Below are 16,713 nucleotides of genomic sequence, written 5' to 3' on the forward strand. Positions count from 1 at the left end.
CTGGAAGGCCGCGATTGGTGGAACTTTTTGTTTTGTTGATTGTTCCAAAGAAAAAATAGTCGCGTTGGGCACGGAGGTCAGATGGGCCTGCCGTGGGAAATAGCCTGGAAGGCCGCGATTGGTGGAACTTTTTGTCGCGTTGGGCACGGTGGGTCAGATTGGCCCGCCGTGGTAAATAGCCTGGAAGGCCGCGATTGTTCCAAAGAAAAAAATAGTCGCGTTGGGCACGGAGGTCAGATGGGCCTGCCGTGGGAAATAGCCTGGAAGGCCGCGATTGGAGGAACATTTTGTCGCGTTGGGCACGGTGGGTCAGATTGGCCCGCCGTGGTAAATAGCCTGGAAGGCCGCGATTGTTCCAAAGAAAAAATAGTCGCGTTGGGCACGGAGGTCAGATGGGCCTGCCGTGGGAAATAGCCTGGAAGGCCGCGATTGGAGGAACATTTTGTCGCGTTGGGCACGGTGGGTCAGATTGGCCTGCCGTGGTAAATAGCCTGGAAGGTCGCGATTGTTCCAAAGAAAAAAGAGTCGCGTTGGGCACGGAGGTCAGTTGGGCCTGCCGTGGTAAATAGCCTGGAAGGCCGCGATTGGTGGAACTTTTTGTCGCGTTGGGCACGGTGGGTCAGATTGGCCCGCCGTGGTAAATAGCCTGGAAGGCCGCGATTGTTCCAAGGAAAAAAAAGAGTCGCGTTGGGCACGGAGGTCAGATGGGCCTGCCGTGGTAAATAGCCTGGAAGGCCGCGATTGTTCCAAGGAAAAAAAAAAGAGTCGCGTTGGGCACGGAGGTCAGATGGGCCTGCCGTGGTAAATAGCCTGGAAGGCCGCGATTGGTGGAACATTTTGTCGCGTTGGGCACGGTGGGTCAGATTGGCCCGCCGTGGTAAATAGCCTGGAATGCCGCGATTGTTCCAAAGAAAAAAGAGTCGCGTTGGGCACGGAGGTCAGATGGGCCTGCCGTGGGAAATAGCCTGGAAGGCCGCGATTGGAGGAACATTTTGTCGCGTTGGGCACGGTGGGTCAGATTGGCCCGCCGTGGTAAATAGCCTGGAAGGCCGCGATTGTTCCAAGGAAAAAAGAGTCGCGTTGGGCACGGAGGTCAGTTGGGCCTGCCGTGGTAAATAGCCTGGAAGGCCGCGATTGGTGGAACTTTTTGTCGCGTTGGGCACGGTGGGTCAGATTGGCCCGCCGTGGTAAATAGCCTGGAAGGCCGCGATTGTTCCAAGGAAAAAAAAGAGTCGCGTTGGGCACGTAGGTCAGATGGGCCTGCCGTGGTAAATAGCCTGGAAGGCCGCGATTGTTCCAAAGAAAAAATAGTCGCGTTGGGCACGGAGGTCAGATGGGCCTGCCGTGGGAAATAGCCTGGAAGGCCGCGATTGTTCCAAGTAAAAATGATCGTGTTGTACGGTGGTTCGGTTTGTCGCGGTAAAAGTCTGAAAAGCCGCTATTGCTGTTACTCAATCAGAAAATGGTGATCCAGACTGACTCACTGTGGTTGAAAGGCTAAGGCAGCATTGTTGATAATTGAGACGGGTTTGTGAATAAGGCTTTATTGTCACGAATGTTTTTTTGACGAATTGTGAGCAAAACTATAAACGGATGTACGTGAAATAATGATCTTTCTTTTGAACGTAAGTGTCGACTAGAAGATAGTGAGAAATTGTGTATCAAATTTAAGTGCAAGAAATGACAAATTTAAAAAACCAAAAACAATGTTTGAGGGCCGATGTTCTATTGAGGAAAGTGTTGTGTGAGTGATGAGAACAAATATCATAAAAGAAAAAAGGAAAAATATTTCTGGACTTAGTTGTATAAAGAAGTTACTTTTTTTAGAAAGAGAGAGAGAGAGAGAAAAAAAAGAAGAGAAGAGACAAGAAGAGTGCTAGGCGTCATCTAACCTAAGGCACTCTCCAGGATCCCTTCGAAAGATTGGCTGCGCTAGGGTCTGATTAGATTAGATTAGATTAGAGAGAGAGAGAGAGAGAGAAAAAAGAGAGAGAAAGAGATAGATAGAAAGAGATAGAGAGAGAAACAGATAGAGAGCGAAAGATATAGAGAGAGATAGAGAGAGATAGAGATAGAGAAAGAAAGAGATAGAGGGAGAAAGAGATAGAGAGACAAAGAGATAGAGAAAGGAAGAGATAGAGAGAGAAAGAGATAGAAAGAGTTGTCTGATGATAATCATGGATGTATAACTCTTTAGAAATTTTTGGAGAAAATCGGATAGGTTTGAAAATTGCGACAACGAAATCTTTCATGATCTATCTGATTAGGTTAGCTCTAGAATTGTTCAAAGAACTTTAAAGCTGAGTCGGGTAAACAGGTGACAGAGCGATGGACAAGCAGCTTAAGAGCAAGGCGATGGTGGACCTAAAGAAGTATGTGGATCGAAAAATAACTTAACTGGGTATTATGAAGCAGCTTCTATGCTCAATAAATTCTACCGTAACCTGCATTTATTCGATCGATTATGGCAATGGATACAAAGCATGAGGGGAAGTTGATAGTAGTCCATAGGGATGGACTGCAGGCGTAGTGTTCAGTCGTAGTTCAATGGTTTATTGATCGCAGTCTTCAAGGAAGATTTTTTTTTTGTTTTTTCATGGAGAAGAGGAGAGATGTGTGGAGTGATAAACCCTGTTGCGGTGTTAGTGAACGCACTCCATTGAATCTAGTCCAATAGGCCCCTCGTACGCAGGGCTTGACGCAGCCATGCGCTGACAACGCATGGACGCAGCCACACACACGGGTCAGTGACAGCTGGCAAAGCAGGTCCAGCTGTCAGCCTCTTTCCTCGTGTGACGCTCGGCCGGTTCGGATGCAAGTCCGCACTGGCCATCCTAGGCAGACGATTTCCTAGACGGAATCTGATTCCACACAAACTGTTGAAACCTATGGAGAGTCTGAAGAGCCTTCAATTGGCCAATTTGAATCAGTCAAAAAGTTCTAGATTAGCCGTTAATTTAGCTATGACTGATGTGGAATGCTTGATTTTATCCAGCATAAGTGGAGACATTCTGACCTTTCTTGTATCGTTGTTTCCGCAATTAAAGAGGATCGATTTGCCAGCAGCTTTAGATGCAAATAAGTTCACTAATATAGTCCACTTCTTAAAAGAGTCCCTGGAAGGCCTCACCTTAGACTACGAACCAACCATGTTGAAGGAGATCATCCAATTGAAGCAGTTGACGCATTTTACGGCACGAGAAGGAGACTTTTCCAATAAGGTTGAATGATTGTTTTTACAATTTTTAATCACAAAAACTCTAAAAATACTTTTTTTCATTTTTAGGATCTGATCGAAATCGGCAAGGCGCTTCCAAAACTAAAAAGTATCTCATTCTGTTTGTCAATGGAAACAACGTCGTTAGCATGTTTATCTACTATGAATGAATTGGAGTGTCTATCTTTAAAAGCCTCTACCTATTATTGTTATAAACGATCTAATGAAAAAATAGTACGTGACTTTACCGTGGCAAAAAACCTAAAATTAATTAATTTCAAATTGAGCGGTATCATTCCAACAAGCGATAGTTTGTACAAATATTTCGATAATTCACCAAACATTGTCGATATTGGCTTATTCTATTGTACATTCAATAGTTGGTTAGACATTTTTGAAGCGCTTGAACTGTTTTGCGCCACGCTTCAACGATTAGAATTACATTCATTGCATGTTGAAAACACACATGATCGACTTACGGAGTACTTTGATGGCCTAAAATGTTTGAAAATTTATGGTTGCGATATGCCTAAGAAGCTGTTGATAAAATTTATCCGTCTTTGCCCGCAACTGGAAGAAATTCAACTGTCAGCAATGGACAAAACCCTGAATGATGAAGTAGTTCTGGTGCTATGTCAGAATTTGAAGCAACTGGAAAGAATGTCACTAAATAATAGTTTTATTCTCACCGATCAATCAGTGGATTACATCGTGGAGCATTGTCACGCGTTGAAGCAACTTAACGTTCAAAAATGCTACAATTTGAGCGCTGAGGCTAAAAATAAGCTGAAGAGTTTGAAAAATGTTAGGTGTGTAGTTTAATGAGCCCATGATACAATAAACTTTAATAAAAAAAGTGTTGACTGATTTTTTTTTCTTTCGAAAATTTCCCAATAAAAATTCTAAAATTCTGAAATTCTAAACTTCTAAAATTCTGTAATTCTAAAAATCTAAAAATCAAAAATTCTAAAATTCTAAAAATTTATTATTCTAATATTCTAAAATTCTAAAACTCTAAAATTCTAAAATTCTTAAATTTTAAAATTTTAAAATTCTAAAATTCTAAAATTCTGAAATTCTAAAATTCTAAAATTCTAAAATTCTAAAATTCTAAAATTCTGAAATTCTAAAATTCTAAAATTCTAAAATTCTTAAATTTTAAAAATTTTAAAATTCTCAAATTCTAAAATTCTAAAATTCTTAAATTCTTAAATTCTTAAATTCTTAAATTCTTAAATTCTTAAATTCTTAAATTCTTAAATTCTTAAATTCTTAAATTCTTAAATTCTTAAATTCTTAAATTCTTAAATTCTTAAATTCTTAAATTCTTAAATTCTTAAATTCTTAAATTCTTAAATTCTTAAATTCTTAAATTCTTAAATTCTTAAATTCTTAAATTCTTAAATTCTTAAATTCTTAAATTCTTAAATTCTTAAATTCTTAAATTCTTAAATTCTTAAATTCTTAAATTCTTAAATTCTTAAATTCTTAAATTCTTAAATTCTAAAATTCTAAAATTCTAAAACTCTAAAATTGTCAAAATTGTCAAAATTGTCAAAATTGTCAAAATTGTCAAAATTGTCAAAATTGTCAAAATTGTCAAAATTGTCAAAATTGTCAAAATTGTCAAAATGGTCAAAATTGTCAAAATTGTCAAAATTGTCAAAATTGTCAAAATTGTCAAAATTGTCAAAATTGTCAACATTGTTAAAATTGTCAAAATTGTCCAAATTGTCAAAATTGTCAAAATTGTCAAAATTGTCAAAATTGTCAAAATTTACAAAATTGTCGAAATTGTCAAAATTGTCAAAATTGTCAAAATTGTTAAAATTGTTAAAATTATCAAAATTGTCAAAATTGTCAAAATTGTCAAAATTGTCAAAATTGTCAAAATTGTCAAAATTGTCAAAATTGTCAAAATTGTCAAAATTGTCAAAATTGTCAAAATTGTCAACATTGTCAAAATTGTCAAAATTGTCAAAATTGTCAAAATTGTCAAAATTGTCAAAATTGTCAAAATTGTCAAAATTGTCAAAATTGTCAAAATTGTCAAAATTGTCAAAATTGTCAAAATTGTCAAAATTGTCAAAATTGTCAAAATTGTCAAAATTGTCAAAATTGTTAAAATTGTTAAAATTATCAAAATTGTCAAAATTGTCAAAATTGTCAAAATTGTCAAAATTGTTAAAATTGTCCAAATTGTCAAAATTGTCAAAATTGTCAAAATTTACAAAATTTACAAAATTTTCAAAATTGTCAAAATTGTCAAAATTTACAAAATTGTCGAAATTGTCAAAATTGTCAAAATTGTCAAAATTGTTAAAATTGTTAAAATTATCAAAATTGTCAAAATTGTCAAAATTGTCAAAATTGTCAAAATTGTCAAAATTGTCAAAATTGTCAAAATTGTCAAAATTGTCAAAATTGTCAAAATTGTCAAAATTGTCAAAATTGTCAAAATTGTCAAAATTGTCAAAATTGTCAAAATTGTCAACATTGTCAAAATTGTCAAAATTGTCAAAATTGTCAAAATTGTCAAAATTGTCAAAATTGTCAAAATTGTCAAAATTGTCAAAATTGTCAAAATTGTCAAAATTGTTAAAATTGTTAAAATTATCAAAATTGTCAAAATTGTCAAAATTGTCAAAATTGTCAAAATTGTCAAAATTGTCAAAATTGTCAAAATTGTTAAAATTGTCCAAATTGTCCAAATTGTCAAAATTGTCAAAATTGTCAAAATTTACAAAATTTTCAAAATTGTCAAAATTGTCAAAATTGTTAAAATTGTCCAAATTGTCAAAATTGTCAAAATTGTCAAAATTGTCAAAATTGTCAAAATTGTCAAAATTGTCAAAATTGTCAAAATTGTCAAAATTGTCAAAATTGTCAAAATTGTCAAAATTGTCAAAATTGTCAAAATTGTCAAAATTGTCAAAATTGTCAAAATTGTCAAAATTGTCAAAATTGCCAAAATTGCCAAAATTGTCAAAATTGTCAAAATTGTCAAAATTGTCAAAATTGTCAAAATTGTCAAAATTGTCAAAATTGTCAAAATTGTCAAAATTGTCAAAATTGTCAAAATTGTCAAAATTGTCAAAATTGTCAAAATTGTCAAAATTGTCAAAATTGTCAAAATTGTCAAAATTGTCAAAATTGTCAAAATTGTCAAAATTGTCAAAATTGTCAAAATTGTCAAAATTGTCAAAATTGTCAAAATTGTCAAAATTGTCAAAATTTTCAAAATTTTCAAAATTTTCAAAATTGTCAAAATTGTCAAAATTGTCAAAATTGTAAAAATTGTAAAAATTGTAAAAATTGTCAAAATTGTCAAAATTGTCAAAATTGTCAAAATTGTCAAAATTGTTAAAATTATCAAAATTGTCAAAATTGTCAAAATTGTCAAAATTGTCAAAATTGTCAAAATTGTCAAAATTGTCAAAATTGTCAAAATTGTCAAAATTGTCAAAATTGTCAAAATTGTCAAAATTGTCAAAATTGTCAAAATTGTCAAAATTGTCAAAATTGTCAAAATTGTCAAAATTGTCAAAATTGTCAAAATTGTCAAAATTGTCAAAATTGTCAAAATTGTCAAAATTGTCAAAATTGTCAAAATTGTCAAAATTGTCAAAATTGTCAAAATTGTCAAAATTGTCAAAATTGTCAAAATTGTCAAAATTGTCAAAATTGTCAAAATTGTCAAAATTGTCAAAATTGTCAAAATTGTCAAAATTGTCAAAATTGTCAAAATTGTCAAAATTGTCAAAATTGTCAAAATTGTCAAAATTGTCAAAATTGTTAAAATTGTCAAAATTGTCCAAATTGTCAAAATTGTCAAAATTGTCAAAATTGTCAAAATTGTCAAAATTGTCAAAATTGTCGAAATTGTCAAAATTGTCAAAATTGTCAAAATTGTCAAAATTGTCAAAATTGTCAAAATTGTCAAAATTGTCAAAATTGTCAAAATTGTCAAAATTGTCAAAATTGTTAAAATTGTTAAAATAATCAAAATTGTCAAAATTGTCAAAATTGTCAAAATTGTCAAAATTTACAAAATTGTCGAAATTGTCAAAATTGTCAAAATTGTCAAAATTGTTAAAATTGTTAAAATTATCAAAATTGTCAAAATTGTCAAAATTGTCAAAATTGTCAAAATTGTCAAAATTGTCAAAATTGTCAAAATTGTTAAAATTGTCAAAATTGTCCAAATTGTCAAAATTGTCAAAATTGTCAAAATTGTCAAAATTGTCAAAATTGTCAAAATTGTCAAAATTGTCAAAATTGTCAACATTGTCAAAATTGTCAAAATTGTCAAAATTGTCAAAATTGTCAAAATTGTCAAAATTGTCAAAATTGTCAAAATTGTCAAAATTGTCAAAATTGTCAAAATTTTCAAAATTTTCAAAATTTTCAAAATTGTCAAAATTGTCAAAATTGTCAAAATTGTAAAAATTGTAAAAATTGTAAAAATTGTCAAAATTGTCAAAATTGTCAAAATTGTCAAAATTGTCAAAATTGTTAAAATTATCAAAATTGTCAAAATTGTCAAAATTGTCAAAATTGTCAAAATTGTCAAAATTGTCAAAATTGTCAAAATTGTCAAAATTGTCAAAATTGTCAAAATTGTCAAAATTGTCAAAATTGTCAAAATTGTCAAAATTGTCAAAATTGTCAAAATTGTCAAAATTGTCAAAATTGTCAAAATTGTCAAAATTGTCAAAATTGTCAAAATTGTCAAAATTGTCAAAATTGTCAAAATTGTCAAAATTGTCAAAATTGTCAAAATTGTCAAAATTGTCAAAATTGTCAAAATTGTCAAAATTGTCAAAATTGTCAAAATTGTCAAAATTGTCAAAATTGTCAAAATTGTCAAAATTGTCAAAATTGTCAAAATTGTCAAAATTGTCAAAATTGTCAAAATTGTCAAAATTGTCAAAATTGTCAAAATTGTCAAAATTGTCAAAATTGTCAAAATTGTCAAAATTGTCAAAATTGTTAAAATTGTCAAAATTGTCCAAATTGTCAAAATTGTCAAAATTGTCAAAATTGTCAAAATTGTCAAAATTGTCAAAATTGTCGAAATTGTCAAAATTGTCAAAATTGTCAAAATTGTCAAAATTGTCAAAATTGTCAAAATTGTCAAAATTGTCAAAATTGTCAAAATTGTCAAAATTGTTAAAATTGTTAAAATAATCAAAATTGTCAAAATTGTCAAAATTGTCAAAATTGTCAAAATTTACAAAATTGTCGAAATTGTCAAAATTGTCAAAATTGTCAAAATTGTTAAAATTGTTAAAATTATCAAAATTGTCAAAATTGTCAAAATTGTCAAAATTGTCAAAATTGTCAAAATTGTCAAAATTGTCAAAATTGTCAAAATTGTTAAAATTGTCAAAATTGTCCAAATTGTCAAAATTGTCAAAATTGTCAAAATTGTCAAAATTGTCAAAATTGTCAAAATTGTCAAAATTGTCAAAATTGTCAACATTGTCAAAATTGTCAAAATTGTCAAAATTGTCAAAATTGTCAAAATTGTCAAAATTGTCAAAATTGTCAAAATTGTCAAAATTGTCAAAATTGTCAAAATTGTCAAAATTGTCAAAATTGTCAAAATTGTCAAAATTGTTAAAATTGTTAAAATTATCAAAATTGTCAAAATTGTCAAAATTGTCAAAATTGTCAAAATTGTCAAAATTGTCAAAATTGTCAAAATTGTCAAAATTGTCAAAATTGTCAAAATTGTCAAAATTGTTAAAATTGTCCAAATTGTCAAAATTGTCAAAATTGTCAAAATTGTCAAAATTTACAAAATTTTCAAAATTGTCAAAATTGTCAAAATTGTCAAAATTGTCAAAATTGTCAAAATTGTCAAAATTGTCAAAATTGTCAAAATTGTCAAAATTGTCAAAATTGTCAAAATTGTCAAAATTGTCAAAATTGTCAAAATTGTCAAAATTGTCAAAATTGTCAAAATTGTCAAAATTGTCAAAATTGTCAAAATTGTCAAAATTGTCAAAATTGTCAAAATTGTCAAAATTGCCAAAATTGTCAAAATTGTCAAAATTGTCAAAATTGTCAAAATTGTCAAAATTGTCAAAATTGTCAAAATTGTCAAAATTGTCAAAATTGTCAAAATTGTCAAAATTGTCAAAATTGTCAAAATTGTCAAAATTGTCAAAATTGTCAAAATTGTCAAAATTGTCAAAATTGTCAAAATTGTCAAAATTGTCAAAATTGTCAAAATTGTCAAAATTGTCAAAATTGTCAAAATTGTCAAAATTGTCAAAATTGTCAAAATTGTCAAAATTGTCAAAATTGTCAAAATTGTCAAAATTGTCAAAATTGTCAAAATTGTCAAAATTGTCAAAATTGTCAAAATTGTCAAAATTGTCAAAATTGTCAAAATTGTCAAAATTGTCAAAATTGTCAAAATTGTCAAAATTGTCAAAATTGTCAAAATTGTCAAAATTGTCAAAATTGTCAAAATTGTCAAAATTGTTAAAATTGTTAAAATTATCAAAATTGTCAAAATTGTCAAAATTGTCAAAATTGTCAAAATTGTCAAAATTGTCAAAATTGTCAAAATTGTTAAAATTGTCCAAATTGTCAAAATTGTCAAAATTGTCAAAATTTACAAAATTGTCAAAACAGTCCAGATTGTCAAAATTGTCGAAAATTTTCAAAAATGTAGAAAATTGTCGAAAATTGAAAAAATTGAAAAAAATATCGAAATTGTCAAAATTGTCAAAATCGACTAAATTATCAAAATTGACAAAATAGTCAAAATTGTTAAACTTTGATTGAAGTACAGCTGTCGACCCACCCTAAAGCTCAAGCGAACTCTCAAAAATCTTATTCTCAGAGGGATTCATCAAAGCAATCTCGAGCAAAATTCTCTCCCTCTCTCTCTCTCTTGTTTTGTTTATGGCACTTGAAGCAATAACTGGCGGTGATAAACATTGATAACACGCGCGCTGCTTTTGAGAGTGTACAGTAGAGGCCGCCATTTGAAATTGTCAAATTTGTCAAAATTGTAAAAATTGTAAAAATTGTAAAAATTGTAAAAATTGTCAAAATTGTCAAAAATGTCAAAATTGTCAAAATTGTCAAAATTGTCAAATTGTCAAAATTGTCAAAATTGTCAAAATTGTCAAAATTGTCAAAATTGTCAAAATTGTCAAAATTGTCAAAATTGTCAAAATTGTCAAAATTGTCAAAATTGTCAAAATTGTCAAAATTGTCAAAATTGTCAAAATTGTCAAAATTGTCAAAATTGTCAAAATTGTCAAAATTGTCAAAATTGTCAAAATTGTCAAAATTGTCAAAATATTCAAAATTGTCAAAATTGTCAAAATTGTCAAAATTGTCAAAATTGTCAAAATTGTCAAAATTGTAAAAATTTTAAAAATTGACAAAATTGTCAAAATTGTCAAAACAGTCCAGATTGTTGTTTTGTGTTGAACTAAAAAAAATTGTTCCCGTGAACTGTCGGGAAGTTATGTGTTAGTGTGTGTGTTTGTGTTGAAACGTCAGCGTTGCTGAGTGCACAGTGAGAAAAAGTGTCGTAGAAAATTTATCACCGAAACATGCCGAGGGAGAGCAAGAAATGCGGAACCTGCTGTCGAAAGACACCCCCGAGGGTGAACGGCAAGACGTTGCCTGAAATCATCCACTGGATCAGCTGTGACACCTGTTCGAGATGGTTTCACGCCATCTGCATGAATATCTCCGACGCGCAGATGGAAAAGGTTGACGATTTCTGCTACGCCTGTGACAGCTGCACAGTGCGAGGTAGACTTGTCCCAAAATCAACACTCCCAGCGTCTGCTTCACCTGGCGAAGTCGACGAGCTGAAGAAGATCATCCGGGCACTATCTGAACAGCTGTCGAAGCTTCAAGTAGAGCTGGATTTGGTCAGAACCAGCAGTAAGAAGTAAATCGATCGTATCCAGTCTAAGCTACACGATAACCGACCAGACGCTGCTGTGGATCGCCTGAATGCTGACTTGAATGTGAACCTGGAGGAGATTCAAACCGGGGCGCACCTCGCTCGTACCTGCTCTCGGTCAGTGAACTCGAGCAGAATCGCTGTGAACAAGATACCTTTTCGAGAGGGGGAGAATGTCAGCACTATCGTCGAAAACATGTTGACACTTCTAGAATGTTCAACCGAAATGGAAAATGTGACCAGCTGCTTCCGTCTGCCAGTAAAGCCGTCGAAATGGTCTGACCGCTCGCTCACTCCAACGATCCTTGTCATCTTCAACAACGCCGATGCGAGACAGCATGTGCTAAAGCGATACTTCGAGCGACTTAAAGAGGCGAAGCTGTGTAACCTAAAGGATGGTCCCGCTCTCGACTACCGTTTCACGCTAAACGAAGTGCTGTCGGTTAACACGTTCAGAATACGGAACCTCGCCCTTCGCCTTAAACAGCAAAGTCTGGTCAAATCCGTGTTCTTGAGAAACGACCGAGTTTCCGTGCTTCTTCCGGGACAGCGGCGATATGTCCCCGTTGAGACCACGGCGCAGCTTCAAGAGATGACAGGAACCGAACATGGCGGTGAGGATTCTTCGTCAATTTTCTTCGATGCCAGATCGGCCGACGTGTCGGCCTCTTCTCGCTGTTGACTCCCAGCTTCGCTGACGTTTCCCGCCCACCAATCAACATGCCAATCATTACCAACCTCCGTATCGGACACTTGAACGTCAGAAGCCTTGAGCGCCACATTGATGGCGTCAAACTTCTTCTGGATGCCAACCGTTACCATCTTTTTGCGGTGACGGAAACTAAACTTAAGAAGTCATCCCCAGTGGGACCTGTCAGGATTCCTGGCTACAATTTCACTCGACACTCTTTACCAGCTGGCCGCGGCCGAGGATCAAAAGCCTGTGGAGGGGTCGGGCTCTACGTCCGAAAGGATCTGAAGGCATCCTTAATCATCACGTCTTCCCACGACATCTCTCTCCCGATCGCATCAAGAGTAGAGTACATGGTGGTCCAAATCAAGATCGGTGAGCTGAACCTCGGAGTAGCCGTTTTCTACAACCCCGTGTGTTCAAATCAAACGTTTAGTCAGCACTACGAAAAGGTTTTGCTCGAAATGCTCGACTATGGTTTCGACCGGACGTTCATCGTCGGGGATTTTAACATCAACGTTGACGCTAACCCGCCCTCCACGAACCTGACCGCACTGAAGAGGATCAACTCGACGTTCAACTTGGTGGTCCTACCTACTGGTCCCACCCGAATCACAGACACGTCCTCGACTACCATTGATCTGTTGATCACCGATTGTCCCCAACACATCAAGAAGGCAAAAGCGACCTCTGCAAGCAACATCTCGGACCACGAAGTCGTCTTTTTGATTGCGGACATCAAAGTACCAAGGCCCGCAAGGAGAACAGTCCGTGCACGGAGCTTCAGGAACATCGACCAAGTCCAGCTGCAAGCAGACTTCGAAGCCAAAGACTTCCGACGGTTCTTCATTGAAGAAAACGTCGAGGCGAAAACAACGATGCTGACCGCCGAGCTGACCAACCTATTGAACGTACACGCTCCCGAACGCAACATCACTGTTCGCGACGAGCGCACCCCCTGGATCACGAGGCCGATCAAGCAAGCTGTAGAGTTGAGAGATCTTGCTTTCAAGCTTTACTCTCGCAACCCGAACCGGCGCCGCGGGGATAACCACCCAAGTAACCATCCAGCACTTAAACATAGCCACAATTCAGCATTTAATGCGCTTTTACAGCTATGAGTAAAAGCTGAACAGTTTTTACGTCAGCACTAACAGCTACTATAGTGCTGAATAATGACCGCATTTGGACTTTACTCGGCTGGTTTAGTGCTGGCCTCGACTGTTTCTGTCCACCCCTGCGGAAAATGTCAAAACAAAAAACAGAGAGCAAAACAAAAGTTGCTCTCGCTCTCCCTCTCCCCTTGCCTTCACGATTTCTATTCTATTTTTAGTTTGCTTATAACTGCATTATCGACTGAGCTGATTGTGATGTTGTTTTGTTGATGATGTTCTGCAGAGGGGTATGGAAGTTGACATCGCTGTTGTGGTGATGGTCCTGAGCCCGTGTCCGCACGGCTAAGTGAGAAGTAATTTCCCAGTGCAACTTCAATGCATCTTGTGTTTACTGTTTCAGACTATAGACTAAAATACATTTATTTTGTTCTTGATCACATTTGAAAAGTTTTTTTTTGGAGATTCATCAAAATCAATTGACTGCCTTTATTAATTAAACATATTTATATTTATGCACAACATACAAAATAAACCACTCAAAACAAATCCTTCCTACAAACATGTCTTGAATGCGAACAACAAAAATCTCTGCCTCCCGGCAAATCAAATAAAATTAACCGCTTTGCTCTCCATGTCGTCATTGCCGTGCATCCGACGTTGTGGGTAGCTTCGAGCACTTCCTTGCAGGCTCCGGACATCCTACGGGACTACGGGCCATCGTACTCTGTAGATCATCCGGACGGAGCTTGCCCAGAACAGTTGACAAGTTGATCTTCCACATGGTGACGGTGCAGAGTTTGGAAAGTACTGGAAAAATTAATTAAGCAACTCTGTAAAAATTTTAATCCATCAAATTATTACACATACTTACATGAAAAACCGAGTTCAAACTTAGCTGAAAAGAAAAACTATTAGCTAATTTCTGCTAATTTCCAAATTTCGGACAAGACGACGAGTGAGAGAGAAGTTTGTTTTCCTTTGTTCACTCTCTCTTTCACTCTTCACTCAAAATCTGAATCGTGTTGCCAGTTTGATGAATAATCTTGGAAGTGTTGCTAGGCGTAGCTCTAAATCAGCATTATAACAGCTATTGACTGTGCAGTTGAACTAGTGCTGATTTGCATTAACAAATGCTGTTGTGTGACTAATTAGCAATTGAAGTGCCAGTATCCTGCTGATTAATGACTTTAATTAGTGCTGGATGGTTACTTGGGCAGTGGCTGGATTACACGCTAAAACGTGACCGCGCCAGTGCTCTAATTTCGGAAGCAAAAAAGCGGTATGGAGAATTGCACTTTGGTCAAGATCTACCGGCGAAAAAGCTTTGGTCCAATCTTCGTCGAGAGGGAGTCCACAACTCTTCGAAGCAGAACGCATCCACCAACGAGATTGACGCAGATGAGCTCAACCGTTTTTTTGCTGAGGGTCACCGACAACTGGGAGCCGGGGTTCAACGGAACGCTCTGGGCGAACCAAACCACAGGACAGCTACTGACCACGGGGCAGCCGAGTTCGGCTTCCGTCACACGAACGTTGATGAAGTCTGCCGCAAACTTTTCGAGATTCAAACGAACGCCACTGGTTCGGACGGTATACCAATATCGTTTGTGAAGCTGCTGTGCCCCTTCGTCCTCCCGGTCCTAGCGCATCTGTTCAACGCCATAATCGACTCCCAAGCATTTCCGGTGCAGTGGAAAACGGCCATCATAACACCCATCCCAAAAACGTCCAACCCTATCCAACCCAAGGACTTTCGCCCCATTAGTGTCCTTCCGGCAGTTTCCAAGGTTTTGGAGAAGATTTTGCTGAACCAAATAACCGAACATCTTGATAACCCCGACGCTCCCCTGCTGGCGCGAAACCAATCGGGGTATAGGAAGGGTTTTGGAACCACAACGGCGTTGGCAAAAGTGACCCACGACATCTACAGTAACCTGGATTCCAATCGCTGCACTGTGATGGTGCTGGTCGATTTCTCGTTGGCATTTAATTGTGTCGATCACCGATTACTCGCAGCGAAGCTTAACGAAGAGTTCCGGTTCTCTGAAACAGCATGTCGGCTAGTTTCGTCATTTCTGGGACAACGGCAACAAGCAGTACGAAGCGGAAACGGAACTTCGGCTATGAGAGAGGTAGTTGATGGCACTCCACAAGGCTCGTGTTTGAGTGCGCTGCTGTTCAGTCTCTACATTAACAGTTTGCCGGCGACTCTCAAATGCAAGTATCAACTGTATGCCGACGACCTACAGATATATCTGTCTGGTCCAATCTCGAAGGTCGACGAATTGATAAGAACCGTTAACGAAGACCTCGATGCGATAACGCGGTGGGCCGCCGGGAACAGCCTGCATCCTAACCCGAAGAAGACTCAGGCCATCATCTTCAACAAGACGGGAAGAGTTGAGCCGCAGACGGACATCGTCTTCGACGGAGTGGTAGTGCCGCTGTTGGACACGGTTACAAACCTGGGACTGCAGTTCGACCACAACATGACGTGGAAACACCAGGTCAACACCGTGGTCCAAAAGGCGTTCAATACACTCCGAACGTTGCGTCGCTTCACACCAGTACTATCAACAGCCACGCGCCGGAAGTTGGTTCAAGCCGTGGTGGTACCTATTTTTACGTACTGTGATGTAGTGTACTATCATGGGCTCTCGGCGTCACTCAAAGACCAACTTCATCGCTGCTTTAAGTCGGCGGTGCGTTTTGTTTATCGCCTCCGAAGGCGGGATACAACTGCGGCCGTCAGAAGTACCATCCTGGGACACGACCTGCCGTCGAACTACCACCTCCGGACATGTTGCTTCATCAAGCGGGGGTATGATGGCAATCTGCCTGAGTACATCCTGGAACATCTGACACACGGACAACAGCAGCGAACGCGGTCACTCATCATCCCGAGGCATACGACAACCAGTGGAAAAAGTGTCCTGGTGGCGGGAGCGTCTTGCTGGAATAACCTGCCTCTGGAAGTGAAGCAGAAACCCACCATGCCTACTTTTAAGAGTGCTGTCAAACGTTTAGTTTTAAATCAGAATTAACTTAAGTTCAGTTTTGATTTGTTGAATTTTATTTTGGATCCTACAGTAATCAATCGATATGATACAATCCTTGACCTGATGCACAGTTTATACTAACAGGCTATCGTAACCAATAAAACAACAAATTACAAATTACAAATTGTCGAAAATTTTCAAAAATGTAGAAAATTGTCGAAAATTGAAAAAATTGAAAAAAATATCGAAATTGTCAAAATTGTCAAAATCGACTAAATTATCAAAATTGACAAAATAGTCAAAATTGTTAAACTTTGATTGAAGTACAGCTGTCGACCCACCCTAAAGCTCAAGCGAACTCTCAAAAATCTTATTCTCAGAGGGATTCATCAAAGCAATCTCGAGCAAAATTCTCTCCCTCTCTCTCTCTCTTGTTTCGTTTATGGCACTTGAAGCAATAACTGGCGGTGATAAACATTGATAACACGCGCGCTGCTTTTGAGAGTGTACAGTAGAGGCCGCCATTTGTCGGAATCAAAGAGTCCTTTGACAGTTTTTGGGTTATCAAGGGCTACCGAACGGAAGGGGAAATGTCACTTTCATGGTCTACTCTGATTTCAGTACTTTTCTTTTGAGGAAATTTAATAAGTTATTTCCACCAATTAGGCCATTTATTTAGATGTCAAGCTAAGAAATAAGTAAACAAACACGCTCTCTCTCGCCAAACATTAGCGCACACACAGTTG

At 36.3% G+C, this 16,713-nt stretch overlaps 1 protein-coding gene across 1 annotated transcript; it reads left to right on the forward strand.

The window, feature by feature from the left end:
- Positions 1-2,052: 2,052 nt before the first annotated feature.
- Positions 2,053-4,074, forward strand: LOC120429659 (F-box/LRR-repeat protein 2-like). The gene is made up of 2 exons (XM_039594689.2): positions 2,053-3,221; positions 3,287-4,074. The coding sequence occupies exons 1-2, from the start codon at positions 2,889-2,891 to the stop codon at positions 4,037-4,039; spliced, it is 1,086 nt and encodes a 361-aa protein (XP_039450623.2). The 5' UTR covers positions 2,053-2,888; the 3' UTR covers positions 4,040-4,074.
- The last annotated feature ends 12,639 nt before the right edge of the window (positions 4,075-16,713 follow it).

This window comes from Culex pipiens, chromosome 1, assembly GCF_016801865.2.
Source record: "Culex pipiens pallens isolate TS chromosome 1, TS_CPP_V2, whole genome shotgun sequence".
Taxonomy (NCBI): Eukaryota; Metazoa; Arthropoda; class Insecta; order Diptera; family Culicidae; genus Culex; species Culex pipiens.

Excerpts from the sequence above, each read along its gene's own strand:
- LOC120429659 (XM_039594689.2), top strand. The coding sequence starts at position 2,889 with ATGGAGAGTCTGAAGAGCCTTCAATTGGCCAATTTGAATCAGTCAAAA. Across the intron at positions 3,222-3,286 it reads AAGGAGACTTTTCCAATAAG|GATCTGATCGAAATCGGCAA; the intron begins GTTGAATGATTG and ends TTTCATTTTTAG.